At 33.9% G+C, this 18,242-nt stretch overlaps 1 protein-coding gene across 1 annotated transcript in view; it reads right to left on the bottom strand.

Moving 5' to 3' along the window:
• CCDC141 (coiled-coil domain containing 141) overlaps positions 1 to 18,242 on the bottom strand; it is an 83,192-nt gene that overhangs the window by 26,991 nt on the left and 37,959 nt on the right. The window contains 9 exon segments of the mRNA XM_072041028.1: positions 4,744 to 4,893; positions 5,972 to 6,151; positions 6,431 to 6,619; positions 7,241 to 7,363; positions 8,213 to 8,392; positions 10,733 to 10,909; positions 11,993 to 12,184; positions 14,442 to 14,561; positions 16,263 to 16,404. Of these exon segments, the coding sequence (XP_071897129.1) occupies positions 4,744 to 4,893; positions 5,972 to 6,151; positions 6,431 to 6,619; positions 7,241 to 7,363; positions 8,213 to 8,392; positions 10,733 to 10,909; positions 11,993 to 12,184; positions 14,442 to 14,561; positions 16,263 to 16,404 (1,453 nt within the window).

Below are 18,242 nucleotides of genomic sequence, written 5' to 3' on the forward strand. Positions count from 1 at the left end.
GGTGTGTACACCATATACACTTAATAAACCATACAACCATATCTTATTCTATGTATTAGTAATGATCTACAAAGAACGATATCAAACATACTCAGGTAAAATATCTTTATAGCACTATACATACATATCTTTAAGTATAAAAGTTTTTTTTCAGAATTATTTTTCTTTAGAAGTTATATAATTTTAATTTCATTTACGTCTGTAAAATGCATTTTTATATATTACAGTTATTTTTAAATGCCTTTAATGAGCAAGGAAAAGAACCAGACAAAACAAACAGCAAAAAAAAACATACCTGCTTAAAATATGGTGCTGATACCTTAGAAAAGGTACTATTTTAATTACTTTTCAATTCCATAATTACAAAAAATTTGGAAGTGTTAATTTATAGCATTTGAAATGGAAGAATATAAAAAGGACTGAAAGTTGTTTTTCGTTTTTTTGTTTGTTTGGTTTTGTTTGTTTGTTTTTTGAGATTTTCACTTCTTTCAGATTGACAATCTTTTGCATTTAGAAGAACGTAGAATAAACTCTGTAAAGTGGTATTTATCCAAAGGAACCAATATAAAAGAAATGCAGCAGTTCTATTACTTTAGGATTTTTTCTTCCAGATAAAAATTAATTAAAATAACTTCACTTACTTGATTAATGTTAAAAAGTTTAGGTGACACCCACAATTTGATATTTAGTTAAAATATTTGAAGCACAATATAAAGATCTCTCTTCCCCTACCCTCCTTTTCCCCCCCTCCAGAGAGTAATGAATGCTCATTTTGCAGTTGCTGTTATTGGGAGAGCTAGCAATTCATCATTATCATTACATACTAATGTTAATCCATCAAGGGATATTCTTTTCATTTTCATTTCATCTAGTGGGATTCTCTCATATTATTTCAGCACTGAACAGACAGATGGTATTCACTCAGTGTAATGGAAAGGAAGGGAATTCTATCACCTACACTGTGGTCTCCAATTCGTTTAAACTCTTTATCCCACCTAAGTATGCAGAATAATAAAATCTACCTAACAGTAATCTGTTAATAAAACCACCTCTATAGAACAGTATTTTGTATTCAGAGCACAAATGCCTTATTTGCTGATTTAATTTTGAGGAAAACAAGAGATGAGTGAGAGTTTATTTTAGATTATTCACTGGCTTAAGCACATACATAAGCTAGCGACTGGTTATAAGGACAGAAGCTCTCCTCAAAGAAGTATGTGAAATCAGATCGCCTTGTTTCAGATATGATAGCTCATGTGTCAAAGGTCTGCAGCTGCTGTCACTTTTCTCTTTTAGCCTCAGTGGAAAACCAGTTTCAGCTCAGACTTGTATATTATCCTCTGAGTGCGTGTACCTAATGCCTGTTAACAGCGGCAACTGTACCAAGGCGATATAGCTCAATTTTTAGAAAACAGAAACCTGATCATATCTTAATTTTTCACTATTTCCTGAAAAATACAATGAGAGTAACTTAAGTCTATATACATACTAATATGCTTCAGTGACTTCAGCCAAGTTTAATGGAACTTTGTGACTTCTCCATTGTGTCATAGTCATTAATCCAGCAGCTGTTCCTAACTATAGTTGGACTAACACGGGTGGAGAGGGGTTTAGATGCCAATTGCTAAGATTTATCACACGATCATGAAATAAATGAAAAAGCAAGCTATAAAACTGCTTTAAATGTTTTCATTTTCGTTAATAGTAAAATTCCACTAAAACATTTTGATTTCTGTGTAAGTCTTTCCAGAAGGTATTTCACTGTCATTAACCAGTTATTCTTCCCTTTTTATTTACACACAGAACTTTTAATAGCACTAGGAATCAAAATAGCCCATGAAAGTAAGTTGCTAAAAACAGATTTTCAACACGGCAAAGATTAACAGGCTGAAGTAAAGCCAGCCAGGAGGTGGAAAGTAAGAAAAAAAGTGCTGTTCAAGTCTAATTAAGTCTAATTAATGTCTATTTAATTCTGGGACCACAAGCATTTATAAATTACAAGTGGTGAACTACTCTAAGAAATATCAGCTCCTACTGCCTAATGAACTAAGATAGCTTACTACTCTCCATGGTTAAAATTCATATCTTCAGTCATACCTTTCCATAAGTTTATAAAGAAGTGGAAAGGAAAAAATTGAGATGGCTGGGGAGAGCAGAGAACCTATTTCAGGATCCGTCACTCTTCTGTTACAAGTTTTGTGCAGCCACACATAAATGTTTTTTGTGAAAAGGGTTTTGAAGTTTGAGGGTTACCGTATTAAAAGGTTATAAGATGTTATAAAAGGGTTATAAGAAACTGTTAATCTTATTAGCAGATTCAATGCAGTATTAAACTACATGCTTGATTCATCTTTTTCACCAATCATTGCTGTGTAATGTTGTGTAGAGTTGTGGCTCTTCAGAGGCTGCTACTCAAGCTAGTTAGTGAAGCAGGAAGCCCAAATTTACAAATGCAGATCTCAAAGGTCATACGAGCTTTCTTTATATTTACCAGGATGTAGAAGGCATAAATCCATTTTTGGCCTTTATAAATTTTCTTTAAGTTAGCAAAAGCACACAAAAGATGTACATTTTACTGTTCTGTCCTCCTAGACTTTTTTTAAATCAACTCTATATATCCTATGCTATAATTTTTTTTGTTTCTGTGTTTCTCATGAAAGTACTAATATGTTACAAACACACAGAGCTAGTAAAGTAGTCTGACTTAAGTATGGTATTTTCAAACACCGGTGAGTCCCAATCGCCAAATGTCTTATTTGGATGTACTGAAATTCAACACATTAAATGTATGTGAATTTATATATTTACATCACAATTTTAAATATTTTCTGTCAATTTTAAAGTTTCTGTATACTGGTAAATCACAACTAAGTTATCTGGCTGTCTGTTTACTCTGTGACAGCTATGAGCAGCTGCTGCTTGCTGCTGGCACATAAAATGAAATATTTATTTTCTTCGATGTAGTAGAGGGTAAAGAAATAATTATTTTAAATAATTCTATCAGATACTAGCAATATTCAGGCTAACTTCTGATGTTAAAATTAACAATATAAATTAAGTGAATACGCATAACTTTTAGTTTGTTGCAATGTCTTTGCTCTTTATCTCTAAACAGACTTAGTTATAAATAATTAATGAAAAATGAAGCATAATAGCAGCAGATTAAAGTATATACAGGTATACTAGCTTAGCTTTGTTTAGGAAATATCTTCTATGCTAACTTTCAGTAGAAATGGAATATAATTACATAAAAAGATATTCACAGGGCAAGTTGTATTTCTGTTAGATTACACTCAACATTCATGTAGGTCTGGATGTAACATGTATTAACCTATACAGCCTATTAACCTATACAAAAAACAACAACAACAACAACAAAATGAGAATAGTTAAATTCAAATTTCAAATATTCTCAATCTGCTCTGTCACTGCAAAGCATAATGGGACCTATTTTTTAGGTAATTCATGCTTCCATTCATTTCTACAGCATGGCTCCTCAGCCTGAGTGCTTCTACTTTATCACCTGACATTCACCTTATACCATCACCCAAGAATTTACATCACAGGAGACTGAAGCACAGATCATCACAGGGTGCAACACGTTCAGATTATAACTGACAATGGAGTAGAACAGCCACTGAGATTAAATATATATATTTAATCGATACGTAATCGTATAATATATATATCGTTGCATATGTTCTCTCACCTTTTACATTTTTTTCACAAACGTTTTGTAAAAGAAAATAAAAACATTTTTCTCACTAAAATAATTGGGATAGAAATCTCAGTCACCTCATTGTTGGTGATTCTGAGAAAATATAGTCTTGCTTTATTCAGGTATGGATTTACTTGCTGAAAGATAAAGTAAGAAAAAACAACTTTCAATGCCTTTGTTTCCAAAAAACACCACCTCCTGTGTATCTTCTACATATGTTTCACACTTCTGGGAACATTAGTGTGAAATTCAGTGGTGGACTTCAGCACGACGTTAAAAGTTGGACTAGATGACCTTAGAGGTCTTTTCCAACCTGAATAATTCTATGATTCTATGAAATGATTCTATGAAATCTTTCCAGGTAAGAATCTCCAGATAAGAGTTTCTGTACTTTTTGGACGCCCAGACGTGCCATCTACAGAACATCAAGTGCAGTTGCTAATGCCTTCAACCTCTCATTTTAATAGATCACTTTAGGAAGATTAATTCTATAGGATATTTCTCCTGAACTGATTTTTGCAGATAAATGTCTTTACATTTTACTTGCTAAGTTGTGAGTGGATTTATATTTGGCCTACTAAGATGTTAAATTAATGATCATATTAACTAAGCATTTTTTCCTAATCTATGTTCTACAATAATAAATTCTATAAATTTATTCTATATTCTATGTTCTATGTTCTATAAATAATAAATAAATAATAAAAAAATATTATGTCATGGAAATTTCTCCTCTAACAATTTTTCTGAGCATCACATCTTGGATTTCTGACAAAACGTCAAGCAGTAAATTATTGTGAACTCATTAAAAGACTGAAACTTCTTAATAGTACAAGAAACAGCCTTAACAACTGCAAGAGATGTAAATTCTACTTTTGTTTCAAACTTTAGAAGGAAGACATCTGAAGATCCTTACATTTCAGATGAAGCTGCCAGAGCCTGTAACAGTAAACAGTAATGTATATATATGTAATATATACATATAGAATACAATAGCCTTTTTAATGTGTATTTATATCATTTACCTCATTTATCTCCTCTTGATTGGTACAGTATTGGAAATGCTGTGACAGTTCTTCCTCATATTTATCTGCTTTGGAACTCCAGTTAATGCTGTCGCACTCAAGTCTAGCAAGTTCTTGCTTCAGATTCTTTACAGAAACATTCAAGCAATTCTGAAAAAGAACAAATGAAATTCAGGGCATACACTAATTCAATCAATCTAAAATGGAAATTGTTTTGAGGCAAAGCATGCATAAATAGTAACAATGGGTTAGATTAAACTATTATACCTCCCCTGTAACAAAAGCAAGTACACAGGCATTTCATTCACTGGTATTCTGGGGGGTTATTTCCAGGAAACGAAATCACAACTCACATATGGTATCTTCTCTGAGCCGAGAGAAATGAGAATACTCTAAGTCTTTATCATTTGGATGTTAGCTCATTTCTGCTGCCAACCAGGCCATGGAGCATGAAGAACAGGCTGGCAATATGGATAACCTAAGCAGGTCAGAAGGGAATGTCTTGTTTTCTGCATAGTAAATGAATACAGAGCAATAACGATCCTGCCCTAAATATATAACTCCTTTCTAAATTATATCCATTTCACAATACAAGCAAGTCTGGAATCCACTAATAAGGTAATGCGTTATATTTCCTTTTTGTTCTTTTGTTATCCTTTGCTAATAGGAGAATAAATATGCAAAATAACCTTTAAAAAGTATCAGGAGTCTCATACATAGGTGTGGCATTCAAGAAACAACCAACAGGGCCTTGACCTGCACAAAAATTACTAGAGAACAGAAAGTCGTGCTTTCTCTCTCCCTGCCCCAATGCTTATATTTTTAAAATTTCCTCCTGATCTCAAACCTATTTTGAGGCTTTCCAATGTAAGATCTGTTCATTAGATCATTAAAAAATTAAAACAAGGTTTGAAAAATGCCATTTTTTTTTCTTCTTAGCAAAACCAGTTTATAATGTGAGAGTAACTAATGAAGAATAAATATAATTCCGAGATGTTTTGTTTAATTTGTTGGCTGTATATCAGCAAACTCTAAAAGCATAAATCTTCAAATTATTAACTACTATGGATTCTATGTTTTGTTTTCTTTTGAAAGTATTCTCAAAGCTCTGTATTTATTTTTTTCACTGTATTAATACATTTTTGTACATTTAAAAGCCAGTAAGATAGCTCTATAATCTTATTTCATATTTATCCCTGTTTTCACAGATCATTCTAATTTTACTCACAGTTTGCTGCACTGCAGACAAGATATCCACTCCCCGGGTAATAAACAGTTTATAAAGCTGTCTGATATGCGCATGTTTCTTCTGAGCATTCAAAAGGTAGGCTTTAGCATGGTGCACATCTTCAGGGCCCTCAGTTATTTCAGGAATACCCAGTTCTCCTGATTTTGATAGACATTCCAGCTACAATATATTAAACTGAAAATCAGCGTGTGTTTTGAATGTGAGCGGAAGCTTACTATTCCTTTCATATTCATAACTTGTTAACCTAAATTTTGAGTAATTAAATTTCAGATTTTTATTTTAAATTCTCCAAATTTCATGCAGTTTTAGATCCAAAATTTCTGATCACCAGGCAGGGGAATGTTGTTTATTTGGGTGAAAAAGGAAAGATGACAGACACCAACATAAAAAAAGAGGCTGGCTACAAAAGGAAGATGAATTTTAAAAGATTATACTCACTTCTTTTTTAACGTGATGGAATTTAACTGTTTTGTTGAAAATTTCATCATATTCTGTCATCGTGTTCTTTACCATTTGATATAGATGTATAAGCTCACTCATTCTCTCAGAATTCTCTTTCACAGGAAATCCTTTCTGACTTGGCGATTCTAATACTTTTATCATGTACTCCATTTCAGCATTCAGTTGCTAGCAAAAAGGAGCAGAAATTACAGAAATATGTTTCCACGATTTCCCTTACATTTTATGAAATAAAACAACCTATGAAAAGTAAATGATCTTAGGGAAAAATAAATGCCTCTTTAAAACACTCTCCATATTCTTTACTCTTTTGCTAGGTTGAATTATCAACTATTACCCAGATACAGTCCTTAATCAAAACAATAGTGTCAAGCTCTGATGCTTAGGGGAACAAGAGACTGTCCTACTTGCTAAAACTTAGTAACAGTATTCAGAGGATGCAGGACACTCAGTATGATATACCTCAGCCTCTGACCATCTCTGACTCCAAAGAGTAAAGCTGATGATCTCCTTGTACTCTCCTCACCTACAATGCCTGTGCGTCACTTCAATACACAGTTAGCATTCCACAAGATATTCTGTGGATGCTGAAGGTAAAACATCTTCTCCCTTATCTCATCAACACAGACAAAACCTGCCTTCTGGAAAATCAATATACAGTGTAGAACAGACCCCAGGCACTGTCTAAAAGCAATGTGAGTTATTATTTACTCGAGATTTAAAAAAAAAGAAAAAAAAAAAAAGAAAAGGTTTTGACCCACCATACACTCCACTATTCCAGTTTCTCACCTGAAACTGTGGTTTCATTTTGTTAAGCTTTTGCAGTTCTAAGCCAATACAAAGGTCACTTCCAAGATCAATTGTTGATATAAGCCTAAGAGCCTCTTGAAGAATCTTTAGCCCATGAGTAGTCTAAAAGATAATCAGACATTTCAGTATTTCTTTAGTAAATAAAAAAATAGTTAAACCCAATCTAAATTTGTAACAAGAACCTTTCCCAAGCCAGATATAAAAGCTGTCAGTAAATTTCCTTAAACAGTTTAGGAGGAAAAGGGGGGGGGGGGAGGGATAATGAGGAGGATATTCTGAAGTTGATTGTTGTATTTTTAATGTAGTCTAACTTTTTTTTTCCCCAGCTATAAACCTCTGCCTCAAACCCTCTGACTTTGAAAAGGGTGACAAGAGATCTTGATAGTGCACAAAAATGATTCACACACTGAGATGGGAGGACCCATGCACACAGTGCATTCTTTGTGAAAACAGATGATGTGGTGGTGGTTGTGGTGGTTTAGTGTTAAGTCACACTGGACACAGTGCCCATAAGCCTCTGGTTCTGCTACTAACACAGCTAGCATTGCTTTTAAGGAACACTGCACACTGCACATCTGCCATAGAGGTTGTTGGACTTGACTTCAGTAACTAATAGGACACAGATTAATTTGGTAACTTAAATTAGAACAAGATGTTGCTACAAAAAAAAAGGAAAAACATATAAAAAAGCACTTTTGCTATAGTACAGAAAACTGACTAAAACTGAAAATTTGAAATGAGTACTTGTATGTATTTGAATAAAGGCAAAAAAAAAAATCAAAAACTGTTCGTGCTTCAGTGACTGTGTGGTGGAATAGACTATGGAGAATTATCTTACTGATGATTTCTCTTTCTTAAATGATACCTATAACAGTTGATGAGAGAGTCACAGACAAACCAGTAACAATCTAGAAATGCTTGTCGCAGTTGTTTTCTTGCTTTTTTACTTACCTTAGTTAGTTGTTCTTCAAATATCAAGCACTGTTGCTTGATAGGTTTTACTTGATTAATTTTAAAATTCCAGACTGCCCAAAGATCGGTCAGCTCTTTCTTTCCTTTACTCAGATTAATAATGGTATCTTCTGTTACTTGTACACTATTTTCTGCTTTCAATATTAAGCTCTCATTTGCCTGGAAAATAAACACACATTTTCCCACATTTGAATTAAACAAAAAAATACAATAAAAAATCATTAAAGTCCCAACAGAACTTAATAAAAAGCAATTATTCTAGAATACTTTCATTGAAAATTTCTGATACTCCAGGTGTCTTTAAATAATTTCTGAATACACAGAACTACCCAAAAACCTACTTCTGGGGAGTAGCAGCTGGAAAGTGAAGGGTATGAAGAACAGACCACTCTGTGCTGATAACCAAAGCAGCGCTGGAGCATGGGAGAGATAACATGTTCAGCATTTGAATATTGGTGAGTTTTCCTCTTTTTAGCACAGCATATATCAGAAACACTGTAGGAAATCTAGTAATGCCCTTTCTGCTTTTCTCATTTCAGAGTTTCTCTTTTAAGAAAAGTGTTTGTAGATTACTAGTATGATCTGTATCCTTCCAGACACTTAAATCTACAACCTAAGAGTATCATGAGAAGAGAGTAGCAGTATTTTCTGTGGTGGTAACACACTTCAAGGTCTTTAGAGAGAAAACATCCGAATACACATTTAGATTTTAAGTGGCACATTGAGACATATTCAGCTTGACTTTACACTATCTGTGCCTGCCTGTATCCAGTTGTGACAGCACACACTTTAGCCCACACTAACTGCCTGAATACCTTCCCTGAGTAGGTTTTTCCAGCTCATCTTACTTGCTCCTGTATGTTATCATGACCATCTCCCCCTTCTCACCCTCTCAGCTCATTGTAATTGCTCTCTAATGTCTCCAATGAAAACAGAAATAACAGCTGGGTATCTAAGCTATCCACATTAACTGAAATCAGTTCAGGAGGCATGGTTTAGGGAATGATTGTATGCAAATCTCAACCAATCAATCATGAAGAGGTGTTGGAAAATTAGATAAGGATGCCCAGGCAATCCAGCTGAGCCCAAGAAAGAATGTAACACCAGGAAAGATTATCTATAAGGAAGCAGCTCTAGCATCCATTTTCTTAGAACTTCATACACTACATTGGTAAAGAATAACTCTCAGTGGAAGTAAAATAAACCAAATCCTGCACTTACATATATGCTTCTTTCCAATATGAGCAAAATTGATATGTCCATGGATTATATTTATGTGTATGTACAGGGTCACTTATTAAGGATTACTTCATTGCCAATCAAGATTTTTTTTTTTATATTAGTTATAATGCCATTAGCACTTACACTTTCATATCTTACAAATATATAGCAGAATTACTCCCTTTAAGGACAGGTACTGGAGAAGTCACAAACCATCAGCCACAGAATTAGGATTAAACCTCATCACAGGCAAACATCAAATACTCATTACAGTTTATCAGATTATGATAATTTACACAGAAAACAAGAAGCCAATTCTCTCCTGCTAGCGAAAAGGCACACAGCAGATTTTCTTGATGAAAACCTCCAGAATTCTTCCTTTGATTTTTACACTTTTAATATGAGCTTTCCTACACATCAACCAGGATAGGATGCTCAATTAACCCATGCATTTGACCATTTGCTGCAGAATTTCTACACAGGGGTCGTTTATCTATACAGATTTTGTACAGTGCAGCTAATACTAACAAAAGGCAAATTTCCATTACAAAAAATTTGCAGGCTCTGATTTCAGTGAAATTTCAGGTTTTCAGCATCAAAACAAATAGCATTGCTAGCTGTATAACCTTTGTTGCCTAAACTGCATAGGATTGGCTTATTCAGACTTACAACTTGGCTTCCTGGTCTACATCTCCACATTTTTGCCCTTTCTGTAAGTACCAAGCCTGCAAAGGGCACTTCATAAATGCAAAAGAACAGTGAATAATACCATGATACAGCTAACAATTCTGTGCAGAGCAAGAGAAATTTATACTTCAGAACTTTGGGAGATAAGTTCTACCTGCAAAGTCATGCCATATATTATACATACTTGTGTATAAATGGTGGTATAAAATGTTTGATCACCTTATTTCAGGTTAAAACTTTACCTCACTTTGATTTTGTAAACATTTTGACATTTTCAAATCAAAGTGTTTTTTTTTTTTTTAACAACTCCATACTGTGAAAGTATGGATATTAAGTTTCTCATTCTGAAAAATTTCTCATGAACTAGGAATGCGAAATTTACAGAATTATTCTGTTTTAACTGTGATTCCATAGAAACATCACAGTCATTTTATCTTCTCAACTCCCTACCCTCCTTACTGAAACAAAGAACAAATACACTTTGCCTTAGACAAGTTCTTTGATGAAGGGTAGCAGAACCACTACACCTATCTGTCATCATTTCAGTTTGTTCCTTGAGAAAAGTGATAACTCCATGAAAAAAAAACTCACCATACTTGCTAAATTAAGGAAATTGTGACCCAAATTTTCAGTGGAAAAAATCATCTTTATAGTCTTTTGCCACTTGGTATTAGCTGACTCTATTGCACTTCTATTTTCAACCTCTCTGCTTGTTTGTAGTGGTTCTGCTTGAAAAAAATCCTTCAGATTTTGAATATGGTCATTCACCTATGAAAGATATAAAATAAACATTAAAAAAAATGAATAGCTATAATCAGAAGGTATATAGACATTATAAAATTGAAGGTAAAATTAATGTTATACTGAATCTTTTACAGGTTTTTAAATCTATCTTCCTCCCTAAGACCTATACAAACACTAAACAATAAACAATGTTTCAAATAACCTGTATACCAGTAGATGGCAAGCAGAGAACAGTAATTAATTCAATTTGTCACATATCATTACATAAATATTATATAACATGATACCCATGCAATTATTTTCACAGATCTGTTTAATATCAAGTAAATGGTATTAGAAAGAATCAGAAGTAGATGTGATCCAATTTTTTGACTTTTTTTAAACTCAAGGTACCAAATAAATCTTATGCCTAATTTTATCTGATAGGTTCCATTCCATCATCAATTTCTTTATAGATATAAAAGAACAAGAACAGTGCTGTAAAATATTAAAACAAACATTACATCAAAATGAAAAATAATTTCGCTGGGCATCATTAGCACAGATAAAATTTTAATGGTATTAATGGATTATGATCTCAGCTAGAACTAGTTTATATTTCATTTTTAAGTCCATTCAGAAATATCAGTCCTTCAGTGGAAGTGCAAGACTGTGATAAATATCCATATCAACATATTGCAGAAATATGTTATGAGAAATATTTTTTTAAATATATGAAACAAAACCGGTAAATTTATAAGCCAGAGTACATACATGTAAGCATTTTTATTATATGTAGAATGAGAGAACAAGAGAGAACACACACACAAGAGAAAAGCAAAAATCCAGTGATATTACTTCTTATTATGGTGATATAGATCAGTAGAAAATCTGTACGTAGGCTAATCATTATGGTGATGCAAGTTCAATGATCAGGGCTGTTTGTCCTGATGGAACAGTTCTCCTTTAATGCAGAAAGAAGCTTACCAAGACTTTTGGAGCTTCCAAGGCATACTTCTCATAGAGGATCTCATGGTATACAGGATACTTGTCTTAGCTAATTAAAACATGTTTTCCCTTCTAAGATTTTTGCACTGCTTAGTCAGAGAATAGGTAAAAAATCTGTACCTCCACTGTTGACTTTAAAAAGTTCACATAAGTTGTTAGGATTTCCAGTTTTGAATTAATATTTCTTTCAATTTTTTTCAGTTCTTCATTCAGAAAGTCAGTTTTGCTAGAAAAAGCTGCCATTTGCTTGGGTTCAAACTCTTCTATATCTTTGATGATTCCATTAGCTGCTTCCAGTTCATGTGAAGCTTCCTTTTAGGGCATAAACACAGAACAAAATGTATAATGACCACAATGAACTTGTGAATATTGATAACACATTTGTAATTCTCAGTAGTATTACTTTATTCTGTATAATTCAATTACTTATTTGAAGAGCTCGTAACGTCCATTGTGTGCTGAAATACACCATTTCTTTCCTGCAACATTTTAAACCTAAAAACTATCCATTTAGTTATCAAAATAGCCATTTTAAATGGACAAAAAATAGGAATCTCCATATTCAGATCAAGTAAACCACTTCACAGTGCAAGAATATGCGAACACAGCCATCCAGAATTGATATGCTACCTTGAATAAATGGTACACAGCCCAATCATCTGAACTGATTCCTTATGGCTAAATGCCCCTTAGATGTTTCTAACTCATTCCTTTTTTTTTTTTTCTCCTCTTTCTCTAATCACACTCTAGAGTGTGACTATGGGTCTTCAGAAGTCTACTGCTGTAATTGTTTCAAGGTCTGTCCCTGTAGCCCTTTGGTTTATTAATTGACTTCCACCCCTGATTTCACTGTTGAATCAATAATTGTTTCCTTGCTCCAGATTAGTCCTTACCTGCCAAGCTACATTTTCTTGCATGGGGCAAACCTGTTGAAATCAGATTGGGATCAAAAAGTAGGTCATATCTGTACAGCATCAACTGCTCAAACCCGGAAGAAAGTCACAGTATGTGGTCATGCAGATACACTGGGAATTACTAATATTTTCCATGGTTCAGCTGGGATTATAGTTTTCAGCTGCTTTGTTTTAACTCATAGCTTCATTCAAGGAATGAAGGCTTCATTTTACTTGCAACTTTTTCCATTGCATCATACTAACCTAACCATACATAAAGCACATGTACATTTTCCCTTATTGAACATTACCTTGAAATCGTACACCAAAATAGAACTTCTAGAAAACATTTGTTCTCAACTGCGTATGAAGAACATAAAGAAAGAATGACATCCAGCTTAGGCCAAAGTAAACAGGTTTCAGTCAAACATGAGAAAACTGGGAAACAGGAAATCACTTCGGAAACCAAGATATTCAATACCTATTTAAAATAGATTTTTACAGAATTATTACCTCATAAATTGTAAGACACTGTCTTGTAAGATCCTTTAACAATGTTGTCTCACCTCTTGATAATAAGAATCACTGCATATCTATAATGATTTGCTTATCTACTTCTATATATTTAACTCAAACCACTTAGCATATCTGTTTCTGTCACTCAGCCAAGTGCACAAACTCTAGCATATCACAATCCATAGAAGGAATAGGTAGGTGATGGGTTACTGCTGTCAAGGCAGATAGTACACTGCAAAAGAGATAATACCCTAGACTTACCTCCAAATAACAATTTGACAAAGACAGTAAAAACTATTATACCGTCATGTGCTACAAAAATGGGCTCTTGCTGATCTACTGAAAAGTTGCCTGAAACAAAAGACACCTCCATAGGAGTAACGCGTTTTTTAAGAGCTCCTAAAACATGGGATACAGCTAAAATATACACCGCAATGCTGTTCAGCTTAACCACAATAAAAGCACCTTTGTCAAGAGCACAGAGGGAACGAAATGTGGAGTGGCTTTAACCCACTTCTAGATACTGCAGCATTGCTAGAGGAACTGGAAAGGCCCTAGATGTAACTTGAAAACAAACTTATCTTTGTACAGATCTGAGTACTGCAGTGCTTTCATGTAGTGCCTGCATTCCCTACATGACCAATGGATACATCAGATGGTAGCTTTACAGCCCTCTTTGCTGTTCCTCTACCTGGCAACTACTTTTTCAGGAGGAAAATCCCCTCCTCCCCCCCCCCCCCTTTTTTTTTTTCCTTATTCATCTCCTTTATTTGGCACAACCACCACAATACAAAGGAATAGTTTACTGTGCCTCTATATACACGATATTTAAATTTTGTGCCTCAGGAGGGAGCAGGAATATACATCTGGAGCTGTTCTTTCAAGGGCTGACACTAGGATCTTGAGGTAGTGACACTTGGATCCTATCAGCATTAGAGTCTTGACGCAGAAACAAACAACAAGAGATGAAGAGACAACATGGGCAAGGACTCACTTGCAACGTTATCTGTGTGTTTAAACAGAACTATAGACCTATTTTCTTTCCAAGAATATACAAGAAAATGTTCAGGCCCTCACCCTACTTAGAAGTACATACAGTATGCATTTGTCTTTAAGACTAATTAACATTATTGTGGGTTTTTGTTTGTTTGTTTTTTTACCTTTATTTGATTAGCCAGTTCCAGGTGTTCGTTCAAAATTCTTTCTGACTCAGACAAACAGGAATCAATCTCCAAAGCAACTGCAATCTTCGGGGTGATTTTTTTAATCAACTGTGATACCTTTATTTGAAAGCATTATTTATATAGTTAATTTAAATGAGTAGACAGTATAATAAATCATTTTGCAGAGAAAAAAAGGAAGTAACACTTGGCTGTCACTGTTTAAAATATTTACTTTTTATAATCAGAGAAATTAAGAAATGAGAAGACCAAAGAATAAATTTCTACTATTGCACATTTAACAGGTACAGTCAGAAACTGAAGAAAAAACTCCTGTCTGCTCTCATTTTGCTGAAATGCTTTTCCTTTATGCTAAGTACTCCATGCTTGTTATTTCAATAAGGCACAGCTATATTAATATCTAGGTATGGTAATATTGGCATAAGTACTTTTGTGATGCTCCATTCTATGAAAAGACTACACATTCTTTTTTTCAGAAAGTTCATTTAAGGCTTCTCTGCCAAGATGGAAGACCTATTTTCATTTTTCAATACACATACACAATTCCATTTTCCAATTTCATTGTCACTGTAAGATGTGACATGAAGTAAATCTCAGGGCAGCTGAATTTAGCACCATGTTCTTTGGGATACTTTGTATTAGCAGAAGATTAGAAATGCTTTGCTTGGTAGGAATATAACAACGAGCACTGTTCCTTGTATGAATGATCATGTATTATGACTTAAATCTCCAAAATGTTGTCTAATGGAAGACTGGGAATAAAGTTATTAGAACAAACTGTGCAGAATGAAACCATGTAAATATTAGGGTCTACCTTTTGAGTAAAAATTACCTTCATTATTGTAGCTTTAGCTTAAGATCGATGGTATGCTAGTGACATCATTGCTACAATACCAAGAGGAGCTATCAGCAAATATACTTTCAACCAAACTCAACAATATTTGCATTGTATTCTAATATTATTAAGGCCTCTTCCGTTGAAAACGTGCTATGGGACCAATGTATTGCAAATTGCCTTGCCATTTGATTCAAAGTAGTTCATTATAAACATCATAGAAATATGAAATATCAGATTACATTCTTAATTATTCAGTCATCAAGTTTGAGTACTTCTTTTTCTTTTTTTCTACACTCTGGGATTTCCTTAGTATGAACTTTGTTAAAAGATTGTAAGTTTTTTAATTTGTTTTTAATTCACATATGGAACCTTAATTAGGAGTCATGGGTCTACTTCATCTCTGACAAATTATTAAAAAGTCCGCACTATTACAGAACATTCAAACACTTTAAAAAAGCTGTGATTTCCTTAAAGCATATCTTATTGAATTAAAGGAATTATTTCAGTGAAGAGAATCCACTCTTCTTCAGCCTAACTGAAAAATTTACTGCAGTTCAGCCACCATGCTTATTAACCCCCAACTTTGCCATAATTCTACTTTTATCTGCAGCACGATGAAACAGAAGACAGAAACAGTATAGCAAACATGTATGAGGGTCACAATACTAATTATTCACTTCATTTCCCAAAGAATAACTTACATAATAGCTCATTATCTAAGCAAAGCATTGCTTTATTAAAAGATGGTTGGTAAAATGTTCTCATGGAAACATTTCTCAGAACAGTTTTAGGTTCACTGGTTCTGATAACATTCAGCATTCTAACTAAAACTGTGTGCTCTCTAACAAATCAGTGTTATTTGTAATTTGTGTTATTTGAGTTAAGCTTAATATTCACATAGTTAAACTATGGATATGCAGTGCATTGCTAACATATTAACAAGAAGGCATGTTACGATGTACCATATTTAGATGTTCTTCAAGTGAGGTACTCCATTGTTGTTTCTTCAAAGTAAGTTCTTTATAATCTGGACACTGCCTCAGTAATTGATCCACTTTTTTTTGAACATACTCTATGATTTTCTGAATTCCTGTTACCCAAGAGCTAAAATGGAAAAGTGCAACTATTAGCATTTCTCAGTTTTGCTCAGCAATCAGGCTTTTAATGACTTAAAAAACAAAACAACATTTATGATTATTTTTATAAGTAATTTCACAAGAACTTTAAGCTGTGACACTTACAAGAAAATTAATCAAGAAAAATATTAACCTGAATGCCAACAAAACTGACAACAAGTAGCACTCAGACAAGACATTTCAAAAAAAAATCATTTATTGCCAGTTTCATAAATCAGATTCACTTGTCGTATATCCATATCCACTGAGAAATATTTAATTTTACAAATAGTACTGACGACCTTAGTTAATCTAAAGACTGAGACCACAAGCAGAATGGCCATAAAAAGAGCAAAATTATACAACATAATTTCTACTTTAAAAAAGAATGTTTTCTTTGGACTTTCAAGTACTTCAGTGTCATTACATTAGGTAGACAATGAATGTCTCATACATTCTAAGTCAACATTTTTTTAAAGGATGATGTTTTAACAGAAGAAAAGATGACAAAACAATTGCTTGTTATGTAATTTATAACATTTAATATCAGGAGGAATTCTGTCCTTTTCCGTTCCTCTTGCAATGTGAATATTTTCAGTGTTTTAGCTTACTTGGTATTATCTTTTAGAATCATAGAATGGTTTGAGTTGCAAGGGATGTTGAAGATCATCTAATTCCAACTTTAGCATAGGGTTGTAATGTGCTTTAAGAAGATTTGAAAATAATACAGAAATAAAATCTTATGTCTTCATTTATACTGTGATTTGGCTTTACAATTATGCCACTGAAGTCAATGCACCATCCTAAAACACAGTCCAGCTACTATAAACATCTGTCCTATGGAATAACAGTGTTTTGTTTTCTTTTTTTGTAAAAGTAATTACAGTGAATAAAATAATTTTTTCAGATTCACCCATTTCTCTGCCTTCAAATGGCATCTGCCAATATTTGTCAGGATTTCCAGTCCCAGGGAAGTAGGAAAAGGGAAGTTTGTGAAGGCAGTTAAGGCTATCAGTGAACTGTACAATAATGGGAACAGAACAGTATCAGGATTTAGTCTTCATAGGAGTCCTGTTTCCTGTACAAATCTTCCTCCTTTGGCCTTAACTGTTTATACAAATCTTGTTGTCCCATTGGGTTAATCACTGAGCTAAATACTGGCCAGTATTAATGGACAGCATACTAGTTTATACATGACAAAGGTCTCTGTTTTCCCTCTTTCAAAACATGAATGTTTCTGGGGAAAATTACTGTTCTGCAATATAAACACTTTAGCACATTTGCAGACAGAACTCATCGCTTCAGCCATAAAGCAATGAAGCAATGAAGGCTTATGAGTTGGCTGGAAATATTTGCGATATCTCCAAAAGCTGTGGATTGGGAAAAAAAAAAAAAAAAAACAACAAAAAAAAAGAAACTAGTCTTCGTGTACAAAAAATTGACTGTGAGTCAGGATCATTGTGGCATTGAAAACTAGCACTGGGGAGAGCCTAGCCAGCAGGTCACTCCCTTCCATTAAGGGCTTAAGAAGCTGCATCTGGAGGCCAGTTTGAGTCCCCACAGTACAAGAAAGACATAGACAACCTGGAGCAGAACTGAGCTGAACTCAACAGAGGCCACCAAGATGGTTGGGGGTTGGAGCACATGATGTACATTGGCAAGCTGACAAAACTGTGTAGAGTAAAGACAAGAAGGTAGAGAGGTGATCTAAATGTTGTTTTCCATTATCTATGAGGAAGTGGGGTTACACAAAAGGCAGGATCAGAGTCTTTTCACAGGTGTACAGCAAAAGGTCAAGAGGCAATGCTCACAAATTACAGCAAGGAA

The sequence above is a fragment of the Anas platyrhynchos genome, chromosome 7 (genome assembly GCF_047663525.1).
Source record: "Anas platyrhynchos isolate ZD024472 breed Pekin duck chromosome 7, IASCAAS_PekinDuck_T2T, whole genome shotgun sequence".
NCBI classification, from domain to species: domain Eukaryota; kingdom Metazoa; phylum Chordata; class Aves; order Anseriformes; family Anatidae; genus Anas; species Anas platyrhynchos.